At 34.0% G+C, this 15,097-nt stretch overlaps 1 protein-coding gene across 2 annotated transcripts in view; it reads left to right on the forward strand.

Annotated features, from left to right (window-relative positions):
- LOC134845453 (phospholipase DDHD1-like) overlaps nt 1-8,795 on the forward strand; it is a 332,903-nt gene extending 324,108 nt beyond the window's left edge. For both annotated transcript variants that reach the window (XM_063862341.1, XM_063862342.1), the window contains one exon: nt 8,248-8,795. In XM_063862341.1, the coding sequence (XP_063718411.1) occupies nt 8,248-8,307 (60 nt within the window). In that variant the 3' untranslated portion in view covers nt 8,308-8,795. The remainder of the gene's footprint in view (nt 1-8,247) is intronic.
- The last annotated feature ends 6,302 nt before the right edge of the window (nt 8,796-15,097 follow it).

Below are 15,097 nucleotides of genomic sequence, written 5' to 3' on the forward strand. Positions count from 1 at the left end.
CGACAAATGTCAAAAGAACGTGCATATCGTGATACAAGGATAGTGGTAGAATCGAAAGTCGTTTTAATCTATCTTTATAGTCTAATCTATTGGTACCAAGGATCCACTTCGAAGCTTTTTCCTGAAGGTTTTCTATCATTCTCAATTCTGATTTACTTGGTTTCCAAAGAATTGCACCGTATGAAATGATTGGGACAATGTAGCTCCGGTAAAGATTCTTTTTCCCAATCCAACTTGTACCATTAGCGATGTTTCGTTTTATAGTGAAAAATACTTTGATTGCTTTCTCACATCTTCTTTCGACGTTTGCAGTCCATGTCAAGTCGTTCGATACAATTATTCCAAGATCTTTTTCCTTCTGTGTTTGTTCAAGTGTCTTTCCATTCATTGAAATACTTCCGTTTCCTTTTAAGTTCAGCGTTTTACATTTGCTGATGTTTAATGTCATCAAATTCTGGCTACACCATTTCCATATTCTGGTCGCGTGAATTTGTAGAGTGATCGTGTTGGTAGCAATAACTTTAAAATCATCCGCGTATCCGAAACAACTTGACATGATACACTCTGGGAGATCATTTATAAAAATTATGGAGAACAGAGGACCCAGTACTGAGCCTTGTGGAACTCCACTTTTGACTTCGAGTTCTGAAGAGATCGAGTTTCCAACTTTTGCTCGGTGTTTTCGACCTTTCAGGTAGCTTTCAAGCAGCTCCAAAGCTCCTCCAGTGATGCCATTATTTTGCAATTTTTCTATTAATTTTTCATGACTGACCTTGTCGAACGCCTTTTCGAAGTCGAGGTATAGAGCAGTCAGTGTTGGAGATTCGAAGTGGTCAAATACTTCACTGAGATATAAGATCATTTGAGTCGTTGTGGATTTACATTTGGTGAATCCATGTTGTTCTTTGCAGATATTAAGTCCAATGGCTACGTATAGTTTTTTCGAAAATTAATGTTTCAAGAACTTGAGAGGCACGCCGTGAGCGCAATGAGACGATAATTTGAAATGTCTTGTTTGTCTCCGTCTTTAAATATTGGTATAAGGATACTCAATTTCCATAAGGAAGGGTAGTTATGTTTATTAACATTTATGTTGAAGACGAGTGTCAGTGAAGGAGCCAAGTATTTAGCTAAACTTTAAAGAGGTAGATTTCCTAAACCGCCAGGACATTTTGCTTTCCCCATACACAAGTTCTCAAGTGTAGTTTGCACTTCTCTCTTGTAAAGTGGAGTTTATCTACTTTTGAAGTTTTGGAGTTATTGGAGGTTCTTTGATAATCCGAATTAGTAAAGACTGATTGAAAGAACTCATTAAAGAGTTGGGCTTTTTCTTTATCGGTGACAGCGATCTGATCATTTAAGTACATTTCTGAGGGAAGTTGAGTTGATTTTTGAATGCTCTTAAAATACTTTTGTATTTGTGAAAATGTTCAATTTTCGAAAACTAAGTGTTTTGATCTTCGTTTAAAAATTCACTTACTCCTGATTCAAGTGTTGCCGGCTTTAGGTAGTTATTCGGGGACGGTTTTTTATTCATCCATTTTCTCATTTTAATCCGCTTTTTTGCATTTGATGTTTCATTGCTGACCCAAGGAGGTAAACTCATTCGGTGTTTTGTCTTTTTGGGTATCTGTTTTTCCAATATCTTATGTAGCTAATCATACCATAAATCAACTACAACGTCGACATTGCTGAAGCAGTAAGGCAAGAAAGGATTTTGCACAATGTATAATCCGGTTTCATTCCAATTCGCTTTTTCGAACGAGAATATGCTAAAATCTTCTTTTTCAGGCAAAGTTTTTGTCACTTTGAACCAATCATTTAAACTTAGTTTGAGCTGGAATGGCTGATGATCGGATTTAAATAGTTTCTTAACGTAATTATCTGCACTTACGTTTAGTATTGGTTCTGTATTGTTGACTAGAATGACATCAAGTTGCTTTTTAGCACCTGTGATCAATTGCTGGTAATTGTGTTCAAACAACTCCTCTAGTACGAGTGCTTCGTCCAAATTTGAGGACTCCATATGATGCCAGTTTGTGTTATCAAAATTGGTGTCCCCTACAAGCATTGTAAGGTTGGTGACGTGATTCCTACTCAGTTCGTCTAAGCATTCAAGAAGCTCCATTAGAAGAATGGGCGAATACCTGTATGGACTGTTTTTAGGGGCACTGTAGATACAGCACAAGAGACATCTGTAGTCGTTAAATTCAAGCTGAACAAATACTGTATCAGTGAATTTTGAGTCAATAATTAATCACCGATGTTGAATACTATTGTGTACTGCAATAAGCACCCCACCATGCTTTGTTTGGCAATTAACCGTATTACGATCATTTCGATGTATGACGAAGTTATTGAGAAAAAGAGCATTATCGGGTATTTCTGGTACTAACCAGGTTTCCGTCAAGCAGATAATTTTGAAGTGATCGCAATTTTGTATGACATTTGAAAAGTCCATGCGTTTAACAAAGTCTACAAGACTCCTTACATTGTACAAAAGTAGGTGGGTACTGTTTTCAAAAAGGTTTGCGGCGAGTCATGACGACGATTCTTCGTCGTTTTTGACTTCTACCCAGTCATCCCCGTCTTTCTTATACAATTTTAGGTCGCGAATTTTGAGTTCCTTCCGTAATATTCCAGCTTCAATCATTTCTCGGCGTTTCTTAAGTATCAGACGTTCTTGTTTTGCTTCTTCAGCGTTGAGTTCTTTACTTACAAATATTAATTTGTTGTACTCCTTAAGCTTGCTGATGGACAGGAGAATCAGTCGTCTGTGGAATTTATTTGCAAATGTGAAAACTATTGTCCTTGCTCTTCCCTCTTGATAGGGTCCGATACGTTTTATTTCAGTGATCTCACATTCGATTGATGAAAACGTCATCAAATCGGATATCTCTTTCATATCATGCTCATTTCGCTCACGGGCAAGTTTTGAAGTGCTTTCAAGCACACCTCTTACTCGTATGCCTTCGGGGGTTTCGGCTTCCACTGTTTTCTTTGGTGTTGGATGATCTGCTCCAATATGAGTTTGTTTTGGAATTGGTTGCTTAACGAAGGATTTTTTTAAACTCGGTTATTGCTTTTTTGATTTCTGTTACCTCTGTTTGAAAAGATTTTATTTGTTTATCATCTTTGGCTTGTTGAATTTTTGCAGCTGATTCTATGATCCGATTTCGCTGTTTTCGCGCCACAAAGTCATTGCACAGAAGAAGTGCATTATTTCCCAGCTCTTTTACGCCTAGGAGCGCTGCATCATTTAGTGCCCTACAGACTTTTGTCAAATGAAAATTGACTCCACAACTGAAGCAGTGAAAATCAACCTCATCGGCAGATATTTCAAACTTACCGGTTTTACAAAACTTTTGGCCCTCTTTTGCTACATCTGTTGCAGATTTTATCCTTGTTTTATGAGACATGGCTAAACACTTACTTAGGAAAAAAGTCTGTAGTCCAAAATCCGTAACTCGCTGACAAGAGAGGTCACTAGAGTTTCACCACAAACTCTTTAAATATCCTTTCTAAAAGTCTGTAGTCCAAAATCCGTAACTCGCTGACAAGAGCGGTCACTATATTTTTTACCACAAACTCTTTAGATATCCTGTAACTCAAAATCTGTAACTCGCTGACAAGAGCGGTCACTAGAGTTTAAGCCACAAAATATTATTTCTGCAAGAAAATCCTTTTTAAGTTTGTATTACAAAATCCTTAACTCACTTAAAAGAGTGGTCACTAGAGTTTGTTCAACAAACTGTTGTTACAGATTTGAGTCTTTGAGTTTTGAAGTTTCGTCGTAGGTTGGTCGGTTTTTGCTTCGATTGCTTCAATTTCTTTCGGACTTTTCGCGCTTGTCCCGGGTTCAAATAAATACGAAAATTTTGGTGATTTACATTTAACCTCTCACAGTTTTTCCTCTCTGTACCGTTGTTCTGCCCGTATGATTGAATCACTGCATGCTGCATTTTGTTATTTTAATCCTAGAAATCGGTGACCTGGAATATCCGTGACCTGGGATATCGGTGACCTGGAATAGTGGTGACCTTGGAAAAGCTGTGACCCTAAATATAGGTGGCAATGAATATCGGTAAACTTGCGGAGTTGATAAAAAACAAAGCTTTTAGTGTGATTAAGGTTTTAGCACGGTTTTTACGTGCTGAATTGAATGAAAAATTAATTTCAAACGCCCAAAAGAGCAGATTTAATTAATTAACAGTTCTTTTTGTTGATTTGTTGACCAGAAAGCTTGTTACCAACAATTTGGCCTCTATATAGTGTTTGTCCACGGCTTCAATCTTGTAAATTAAATGAAATTCGGAATGCGCTATAGATGCAATATTTAACTGAAAGCAAATACACTAATTTTGTCGAGCGCTATACTCAAGCAAATACACTGTTAAACTTCTTAGAGAATGCCAAGAATGTTGTAGAAGTTTCATCGCTTCAAAAGCTTGCTTGAATTTTTTTTTGCCAAGCAATCCAAGCTTTCCCAATGTCGTATCGTGGCGAGACTTATGCTTAGAATTCAAAATGTTTGAAAACTTGTTAGTGCAATACAAATAAGTGGGAAGATTATTGATCAAAATGTACAAATGTTGCTCAAGTTTCCAAATCGATAGAGCATCCGGCTTGGCTTCTAACAGGAAGATTGCGAGTTCGAATCTTGTCACGGGGAAGAAATTTTTGAAAGCTGTACGCCCAGAAGCTAAAAGTGTTTCGAAACTGGTAGCAGTAGAAAACCAATAAATAGTTAGATCTTTTCAAAACAGAAAAAAATTGTTTTCTTTTTTTTGAGTGTGTACATTTCAGTCGCTTCTGTGCCTTTATATTGGTCGAAACTACGCAACCTATCAAAATGAAGCTTTCAGTTACTTTTATTTTGTTATCTCTATCTTACTTCCCTCAGGTTCTTTGAAAATCAGTTAACATTGTTTTCGTACCGTGGTGAGACTTGAGTTTAGAAATTAAAGGTGTTTCAAAAGTGGTTGTAGTAAGAAAAAACATTAATCGGTACGACCATGATGAAATAGAACAAATACTGCTCAAGCTGCCGAATGAATGGAGCGTCCGGCTTTTTGCCTGAAGTTTGCATGTTTTTGAAATAATTTTGACTTTGAGACTTCAAAAAGACATTGAATTTGAAAGGTTGAAAATCTTTAAATGAAGTGCAACGAAAAAGAAACAGACCAAAATGGCTGCGCATTTGCAGCGACGTACATTGTTTTGAATAACTTCAAGACAATGAATGTTTTAAAATTGAGTCTGAAAGGTTTGGGCTAATTGGGCGAACAATTTTATCACATTTCTTCAATATAGGTAAATCAACTGATCACCAATTGAAAGTAGAATTTTGTAAAGACGTTTTTCTCAGGATTCCTCAATCATTTTTTTATCATATTCAGGTCCGAAGAAGAGGGTGCCCAGCGCAATGTTGGGATATGGTTGTCGATTAACTAAAATATTTATTTTTCCTAGAGGTGTGGGCTAAAGCGTTTTCATTGTCGTGTTGGAAGACGTAGCCCTCACCCGAAAACGCGAAATTTTTGCTGTGAACATAAAAAATTTCCCAAATTGTGGTTTTTCTCCGTTGATTATTCTGTGGCCAGAGTAAAGACATCCAAACCGTTTAGCAGAGAAACAGTCCTAAACAACTATACTACTAGTAGTTCGAATTTCGGGTTGAGTAACTACGATTTTGGGTGCTCTCCGTTTTTTTATTGCAAAATGTTGTCCTGTAAATTTTTCTACTGGACTGTTGAAGTTTATTAGAAACTTCAATCTTTTGAAGGTTTATCAGAACTTCTTTTCTGGCTTTCACCTAAACTTAACAATTTTCACGGATGTTTCGAAATCATTATCTAGCAAACTTATGTTCCGAAAATGGAATTTGAACATTGAACTCTGAGAGAGATACGTTGCCGTTTCTACCTAATTTTTCTGTTTAGCGTCTGAAATTTTGAGTTTGAGCGTTTTTTCTGTAAAATTTGGCGGTAGTTTTGCCCGATGCGCCGTTTAAAAATATTAACGACAGTTGAATGGAATAAAAAAGTGTCTTGGCAGTTTTGTGCGTTGCAATGTGTCTATTCTTTTTGTTAATATTTTCGGATAAATCATCAGACAAAGGTTTGCCACCCATTTTGCACAGCACTGATTTAAAAGAAACGACAAAAACTAATCACGAAACTTCAACTGCATTTTCTAGACGTTTGACCGAAACAGTCTTGATTAAGAGTCGATGAACGTAATGATGACCCTTATGTACGTCGTGATTGTTTTTTGTGGTTTTTTCAGGAAAAATCTTGAAATTCGTTCAGGCTCAAATTTGATATATCACGATCTGACGATCTCGAAGAGCACGCCTCACCACTATGCTAAGTGCATCTCCAACTAAGTGCCTCTCCCACTATCGAAAAGCAAAAGTGTAAAAATCACTAAAGTTGTGGTCCACTTCAGTTTCGAAGATAGATTTCATTTTCAGATTCCACAGCCAAATCAAAAGTTAACTTACTGGTTCAGTTTTCTCAAATTGGGTTAATTTTATCAATAAAGTGTCAATCAAAAATTGTTGTAGAAGTTCAAAAAGCTTTAGGGTCAGTTTTCTATTTTTTTCTTTGGAGCTCGAAAGTTGGAGTTTTTCAAAACAAAACACGACTATATTTTTTGCTGTTTTTTGCTTCTATTTACTCTCTTCGAACTCTCATATGGCTATGTTTTAGTTCTAAAAATTAGGACATTTACCTTTAAGTTAGTTAAATTCTTTAACAAAAATGGAGCGTAATTTTGTTTACTTTTGGCAGCCACGAATTTGCCGATAAAAGTTGTATTCAAAATAACATCCCTAAAGCGGTTCAGGGGATGTTATTTTGAATACAACCCCGGTTCAGGGGATGTTAACTTGATTCTAAGTTGGAATTTCTAGCCAATCAGAATTGAGTATTTTATTCACTCCAATGAGCATGTTGCCTAAATCAAAAAGTAATGATGGATTTTCTCTTTGTCGATTTGGGCTCGAATCCTAATTTAGTTTCCTATTTTACACTATATTCCCTAAATGCGAATTTTTTTGCGTGCAATTTATTATTTTCTCTTGCTCATAAAACATTAAGAAACATTAACCAGATAAAAATTATTTTACTTTGTATTTGACAGTCTGTGTGGGGGAAATTTAACCAAAAAACTTCAAAAGTCTCCTTTTATAATTTCAGGGATTCAAAGAAAGTGTGGTCGATACCTGTAAATGCAGTCGGAATATTCCGGGCTTCTTGTTATTTTAATGAGTTTATCCGCAATCGAGATCATGCTTTTTGTTGTCAAATTGGTTTTTGGTTTTCACGGAAAAGATTATGAGAATTTTTGTAATTTTCTGTGACAGCTAAATGGACCCGGAAGTTTAATTAATGTTTTAAAGTTATTAATTCGTCTTACGGAGAAGGTTACTGAAAAGTTATATATATTTTACCGGCAATCATTCTTTAATTTTATTTGGGATTTTGAATATTGCCAATTTGGGATAGTTAACACGCTATTTTGGTCTATTACGCATCAGCGGCAATTTGATTCCACCTCTAATCCAGCTCAGAAAACATTTGAATTGAGGCAAGCTATTTGGTTTAATAGAAACGTAGATAGATGCGAAAAGGCCCACTTTTTTGACATAAAGCGTGAGAGAAGAGCTTTGAAAAAAATATGAGCAAAGTTTCTTCTTTTTTGAAAATCTCATCAAGTTTTTCAATCAAAAACTACTACTTCACAGATGTCAAGGGCGGATCTAGGATTTTCTTGAGAGTGGGGGGCGGATTTTCAAAAAATTTTCGGAAATTTTGTCGACCTTTTTTAGATTGACCAAATTGATTTTCCGAGCTTTCCCAAAGCACTAAAAAGCCCCTGTTTTGGCCAAAATGTCTGTGTCGCAGGCAAAATTTTGAAAAAACAGGCCAAAAAAGGCGCTTTTAGGCACTTCTTGGAAAATTTTAACCAAAAAGTTGCGTTTTTCTGCGTGCCTTCCCCCTCAAAATTAGTATATATTGGCGCCAAAGGCTCCTTTAGAAAATTTTTAGGTTACGTCACCAAAAATTGATATCTCAAAATAGTTCAAAGGGGGACCCTTTGGGTCGGCAGGGGTCTAATCCCAGAGAAGGGACGTCCACCCCTGATAGATGCATAGATATTGAATCGCTATCGCAAAATTCAGGGTTAAGAGCTGTCTTGTTATGGTGTGAAAAGATTGATTCTAAAAAATACATTGTTTAGGCTAGGAAAATGGTCCCGTCAGCTCCGTCTTCCTCTTCGACTGCAAACAACAAACTATGACGACACGATTTGTGATGAAAACAGAAAGGACAAACTCAGTTATAGCGTAATCAGATGAGACGCAATCAGATCCTAATCCGAGCTATCTTGGCAGAAGGAGTGGAAGAATGATCAACTTCTATCAATCAGATGCGAAATACAATTAGTTAACAAGCTACTATCGTATGACCTGCTATGCTGCAACACAATCACTGTTACTGAAAATACGGTCAAGACTATCCTTAAAAACCGATATAATTGAACTTGCATAATCCACAACTCCGAGACTTGATAACATCAATAAAACATAGCGTGCTTTTGTCGGCTAGTGACTTTAATTGAGATATGATCCGAAAAGTTTTCGATAAATTTGTTGTGTACTCATTGGAGAAAAGTCAATATAGTTTTCTATGCTTTGATCCCCGTGTAAAAATTGTAAATATTGCGATGTTACCAATTTATTACCATTTCCTTCATTTTTAGTTAAATTTGAGTTATTCAAAATCTTAGTGCGGTTGATATCTGAATATAAGTAGACGTTTCACACTCATAAAGTATACATATTTTTATAGTACACTCACTTAACGTATACTTTTTAGTAGTGTAGCTTAGTTTTTTTCTACATTTTTTATATTTGTTTCATCATATCGATTGTGTTGGCTTTCGAAGTTATTGTTCGTAACAAAAGTAACGGAATATTTGTGGTCGGGGTGGTTTTTTTTTCTTCAGACAAATTTCAAATTTTTAACTAACTAGTTTTGACGGAATTTTTAAAATATCATTCAAAAGGCATTGTTGTCCTGAGCTTAATTTTGAAAGGATATTTCACCTGTAATCGTAAAGTTATGGGGGTTTAAACATTGCCATTTTGGATATTTTGGGACAATTATCGCGCGATATATTTCGCGATATTAACGCGTAAGCGGAGATTTAATCCGTCTTAGAAATCGTTCCAAATTGGTTGAAGGAAGCTTAGTTGCCATAATCGATTTGTTACAAGGAGCGAAATCTATCACATTGTACTTTATATGGCGTATGGGGGGATGATTTTCACTAAAAATCTCAAAATAAAAAAAAACTAATTTTTATTTTGTACATTTATTTTTTTCATGTTATTACTGCTCCATAGAACTTAAGAGGCAGTCGGAACATTCTAAACTTTGTCCTGATACGAGCAGTCTTGTTCAGATCAGAGCTCGACGGAAAAGATATTTCAAACGTTCACGTAATAACTCACCGAGAAAAATTTACATAATTAGATATGTACGCTGCGCTACGCCGCCGCATATTAATAGTTTCAGGTTTTATAAATCTCAATCTAACTTCATTAAAAGTACCTTAACAATTTAGTCTACACGATTTATGTGGTTCTGAGGTAATAGATGCTTAGAATTAGCAGTTGCCTACATAAGGCAAACAAGAAATCCGTATCGAAGAGAACGATTGGGTCAAAAATGTTGTTTCTCAAAATCAGGTTCAACGTAAAACATCCTACGGGTTCAAACATTTCCGTTTTTACCAGTGGTGGGAGGAAAAAATTTTCTAGGGTGCGGTTTTTGGAAATATTAACTTTTTTATGGCGACCAATTTGATTTTCAGAGCTCTCCAAAAATACTTAAAAATTTGAACCGTTTGAATTGAATGTGATGTTGTGAGTAAGTTTGAAATACTGATTCTTTTGCTAGTTCAGCAAATATTTAAAATAAGTTCACATGCGGTAGCATGTGTTTTGTAATATAAATAGTGTTCATAAAACACGTTTGTCTGAAAATCATATCTTATTTCAACATTCTTTTTACTATAGGCAGTAAACATCAGCGATTTCTGATGATATTTTTGAACAATTTGGATTAGTTGTGCTTTTTTCACAGTTTGTAAAATTTCACTGCATTTTGAGACCAAAAAGCTCACATAGTCTTGAAAAACAAACCGAAGGAAAGTAAAGTTTTTTATCTAGCTTTCCTCAAACTGTGCAATATTTAGACAAAAAAGACGAAGTCAACTAATGGTGGGAGGTATTGTTCCGACTTTCGATACGAAAGTAACGGAATATTTGTGCTCGGGGTGGGTTTTTTTTTCTTCAGACAAATTTCGACTTTTTAACTAGCCATTTTTGACAGATTTTTTAAAAATCATTCGAAAGCTATTGTTGTCCTGAGCTTAAATTTGAAAATATATTTTACCTGTGATCATTTTTCGTAAAGTTATGGCGGTTTAAAGATTGCCATTTTGGCCAATTTGGGACAATTAACGCGCGATTTATTTCGCGCTATTAACGCGTAAGGGGAGATTCAATCCGTCCTAAAATCGTTCCAAATTGGTCGAAAGAAGCTTATTCGCCATAATTGATTTGTTGCAAGGAGCTAAATCTATCCTTTTGTGCTTTATATGGCGTGTGGGGGGATGATTTTCATAGAAAAATTTTCAAATTTTAGAAAAAAACTTTTCATTTTATTTTATTTCATTTAATTTTTTTATGTTATTACTGCTCCATAAACGTTCAAAGGCAGTCGGAACTTTCAGGGCTTCGCCCTGATACGAGCAGTCTTGTTATGTTTCACTTATTTTTTGCAAAATTTTGACTTTTAACAAACTTTTAAAATGGGCAACTTCGTTTGGTTCATTGAGCACTTGAGCAAACATGAAAAGTCAATTCATGTTAATTTACATCAATTGACCCTTTAAGTTTGCTCAATCTCGAATCAAACAAAATGATCAGTTTCAAGGGCTTCATTTTGTAATTTTATTTAGAAAAAAGTGCACTATAAAGTTTCTAGCTAATTTTCACGCAAATTTTATCTTGAGCTTTTTTTTGTCTAAACTCAACCCAATTTGAGGAAAACTAGTTGAAAATTTTTGTTTTTATTGTTCCCACTTTCGATACGAAAGTAACGGAATATTTGTGATCGGGATGGGTTTTTTTTCTTCAGACAAATTTCGACTTTTTAACTAGCCATTTTGGACGGAATTTTTTTTCTATCGATCAAAAGGTATTGTTGTCTTGAGCTCAAATTTGAAAAGATATTTCACCTATGATCATTTTTCGTAAAGTTACAATTTGGTTTAAAGATTGCAATTTTGGCCAATTTGGGACAATTAACGCGCGATATATTTCGCGCTATTAACGCGTAAGCGGAGAGTTAATCCGTCATAGAAATCGTTCCAAATTAGTTAAAAGAAGCCTATTCGCCATAATTGGTTTGTTACAAGAAGCAAAATCTATCCTTTTGTACTTTGTATGGCGTGTGGGGTGATGAGTTTCATAAAAAAATTTCAAATTTTAGAAATTTTTTTTTTCATTTTATTTTTTCTTACATTTAATTTTTTAATGTTATTACTGCTCCATAAACCTTAAAAGGCAGTCGGAACTCTAGGGCTTCGCCCTGATACGAGCAGTCTTGTTAAATTTGAGAAACGTTTCACTAACGCATTCTTATAGTTTTTATCATTTTTTTGTTTACAAAGTTTTTTGGATTTTTAATTCAAACTGAGCGTTTCTTGAAATTTACTGAGTTTATGACAATTTGGCCCTCAATCTTTTCGAAATCTGTACCCTTTCAATTACGAATTTTCAATTGGCTTGTTTTTTTTTAAAAAACCAAATTTTATAAACGAGTGTTACGAGGCCTATAGAAATTAATAGTTTTTCATAAAAGAAACTAGCAATCAAGTATTGTTGTGGTTGAATCGGAATCACAGTTTTGATTGTTCAGAACTTCATTTGATAATTTTTCAGAAACGTATATCTTTTATCATAACTATTAATTTTGCGGTCGGAATAAATGAAGTAAGAATGGAGTTAATCCAAAAGATTTAAAAAATTGTAAAATAGCTGCCAGTAACTAACTCCCTGAATAGATTTCAAAAATGTACTGAACATAGCACTTTTTTGAAACCTATTTTTCAGACATTGCCTAAAATTTAAAATAGGGTTAGCTAGCCATTGATTTTCCCCTAAACTTCGGTCAATGGTTTAATTGAGGAATTTTCCAATGTTTCGATAATTAAAACCCCATTTTATTGCAGTTGATATATTTTTTAAGGATTTTTTCTCAAGAGTATAATAAACGGATATCAAGATTTTTTTCCGTTTCAAAATTTCTTAGCCAAGTTTGCTTGTGAGAGATGAATGCCTTAACTTTTTCCATTATGATGACCAACAAACAGTTTCTTTCTCATTATTTCAGAAATAGCTAATTCTCGTCAAGACAAACGAACAACTTTGTTTTCAATATTTCAGAAATTGTTTTTCGAGGCAGAGACTTTTGTCTCGTGTTCTTTTGGATCATTTGAATTGCTATGTTTGTGCTACATCATAAAAGACGCAATGCTCTGTTCGTTCGATGTATCTCAATTGTGATAATTTTGACCTATGTCTTGCAAATGACGCAACGTTCAACTTTACTATTTTGTATAGGATATTGCTTTTTAATAGCTGAGATCTTGAGAATAGACAAAAAAATTATCTCTTAATAGGAAAAAATAATATTTTTTGTTATGATAAACGAGCTATCAAAATCGTGTCATCTGCCTGAAAATCATTCATTGCAGCATCAATATATTGTATTTTTTTCAGAAAATAAAACGAAACAACTTAATTTTTATCAGCTTATTTTTAGTTTATTTGAGTCTTGATGTGAAGTAAAGGGATTAGATACTCACACATTTGTTTCAAAAAGGCGCATGTTAGTTATTCATGAGATGTTTGGTTCAAATCATGTCTGTTTGTTTTCATTTTTCTAAGCTCATTTAACTAATTTTAAGTTTTGCATTTTTAAATCGGTCTTTCGTTGGCTGTTCTTAATTAAATCGAAAACTGATTTTGCGCACCCTGGCTGATAATTCTTGTTAATCATCAAAGCGACTTAATATGTTCTGAATTTTTTTTTTATTTTCATGATAATATTGTATATATCAAAAAAAATTTTATATGGTTTTTGATATGGATTTTATATGGATTTAAAATTATAAATTATCTGTAGACAATTTTTGAAAACGCTGGGCTCTATAAAGATAGGAGTCTCAATCAGTCATTTGTTTCTTATTGTTGTTTTTTGAAAAATTTAAAATGAAATTCAACTATATATGGAGTTTTCTTGTTTTGTCCAGTTCATCAAAGTAGGAACTTTATATGCTTTGTTCAAATCCGGTGAAAGACTATTTTTTCAAGCTTATTTCTTTATCTTTTTCAAAAAATCCTTCTGAAATCAATTTTTTGTCGTTTTTGTTTATTTGCAAAGTTTGTTGAATTGATCATAAATCTGTCTAGAGTTATAGTGAAGTGAATGGAGTGGAGACAATTAGATCTAAACTACAGTCTTTCCAGAGCTAACCAGTTTGAATTATTGCATTTTTTAAAATACAAGCCCACTTTGTTAAAAAAACTGCATGCAATCTTAAGGATTACCATTTTTAATTGCATGGAAAGCGTTAACACTTTTCTCCAAAAATTAGAATAAGATTGCTCTAATTAGAGCGTAGCTCTTTTTGTTACAATTGACCTGTGAGAGGTATCTCAAATACTATTTATAAATAATTTCTTTGTAAAAAAAAACGGATGTTTTAATAAAAATCAAGTGCAAAAGAAATGCCGAAATTACTGCTTTTTAGTTTCTTTGCATTTGTTTTATATAGTTGATATCAGCAAAAAAATTCGAATTTTCAGAAGATGCATTGCTTGACAAATTTCGTTTCGATTTGCAAAAAAAAACGAATCGGTCGCTAGTTATTTTTTTTATTCGATATTTAATTTTAATTGATGAAAATGATCATTGTAATTTTGACCAGTTTTAAAACATAGTGCTGATTTAAACTTTAAACTATCCGGACAAAACAAACAGAACTTGAAATTTTATACGTTTTTTTTCTCAAACTGGGCTAAGATTAGACAAAAATGAAGAGAACAAAAAAACCGAAATTAATATGATGTAGTTTGTTTTTCAATTTCTTACCCACAATTTTTACCTAAAATGGGTAATTTTAGCTTTTTTCTAGTTAATCAAGGCTTGCGCTGAATTACTGAGTTGAGTAATCAGAAATTTTTAGATCAAAAAAAGCCTCTTACACACACAGCCCGACAAGGCTCGAGAAGGGTAAAATCTGCAAAAATCTGTATAAGGGAATATATTTTTAAATGATAGCCAAAACAGGTCATTTCCCGATTTTACTATTCTAAAACTTGGGCATGCTGTGTAAGAGGCTTCTCTGATTTAACTTTCTTATCAATTAAGTCGTTAGTTTCAGCGTAATTCTTAGTTAACTAAAAAAAGCCGAAATTACCCATTTTTGGGTAAAATTTTTGGCTACAAATTTCGGAAAAAATGTTCACGTTATAAGAGAAGAATGTAACAATCAGTTCGGCACACACTCAGGCGCACAAACAAGGAAGAACAAAATTTGGACGTTAACTTTTCGTTTTGCCAATTTGTTTTTTATTGATTTTTGAGCTCTAATTTAGTAAAATATATTTTCAAATTAACGCCTTTCATTGTTTATGTTTGCAATCTCGACCCCCTACCGCAGCAGATTGTAGATTGCTTTAAAAGTTTAGCTACAAATTAATTAGAATCCTGGAGTGCTATTAAGGAACAGATTCGTTTACTTTTCAATCAACTTTCAGTCTTTTACAGAAAAAACTCATTTGATATTTCATCAGTTAGTAATTGGTATCGTCGTAAAATTTTAGGCATGACAGGTCAAAAATGAAGCAGTTTCGAAAACTATTCGTTGTTGTATTACAAAAGCAAGCCAGCAAGCCTTGTGTTATTATACGAGTCACTATTTATCAATCCTTTTGCATTAAATAGTGCTC

This window comes from Symsagittifera roscoffensis, chromosome 5 (assembly GCF_963678635.1).
Source record: "Symsagittifera roscoffensis chromosome 5, txSymRosc1.1, whole genome shotgun sequence".
NCBI classification, from domain to species: domain Eukaryota; kingdom Metazoa; phylum Xenacoelomorpha; order Acoela; family Convolutidae; genus Symsagittifera; species Symsagittifera roscoffensis.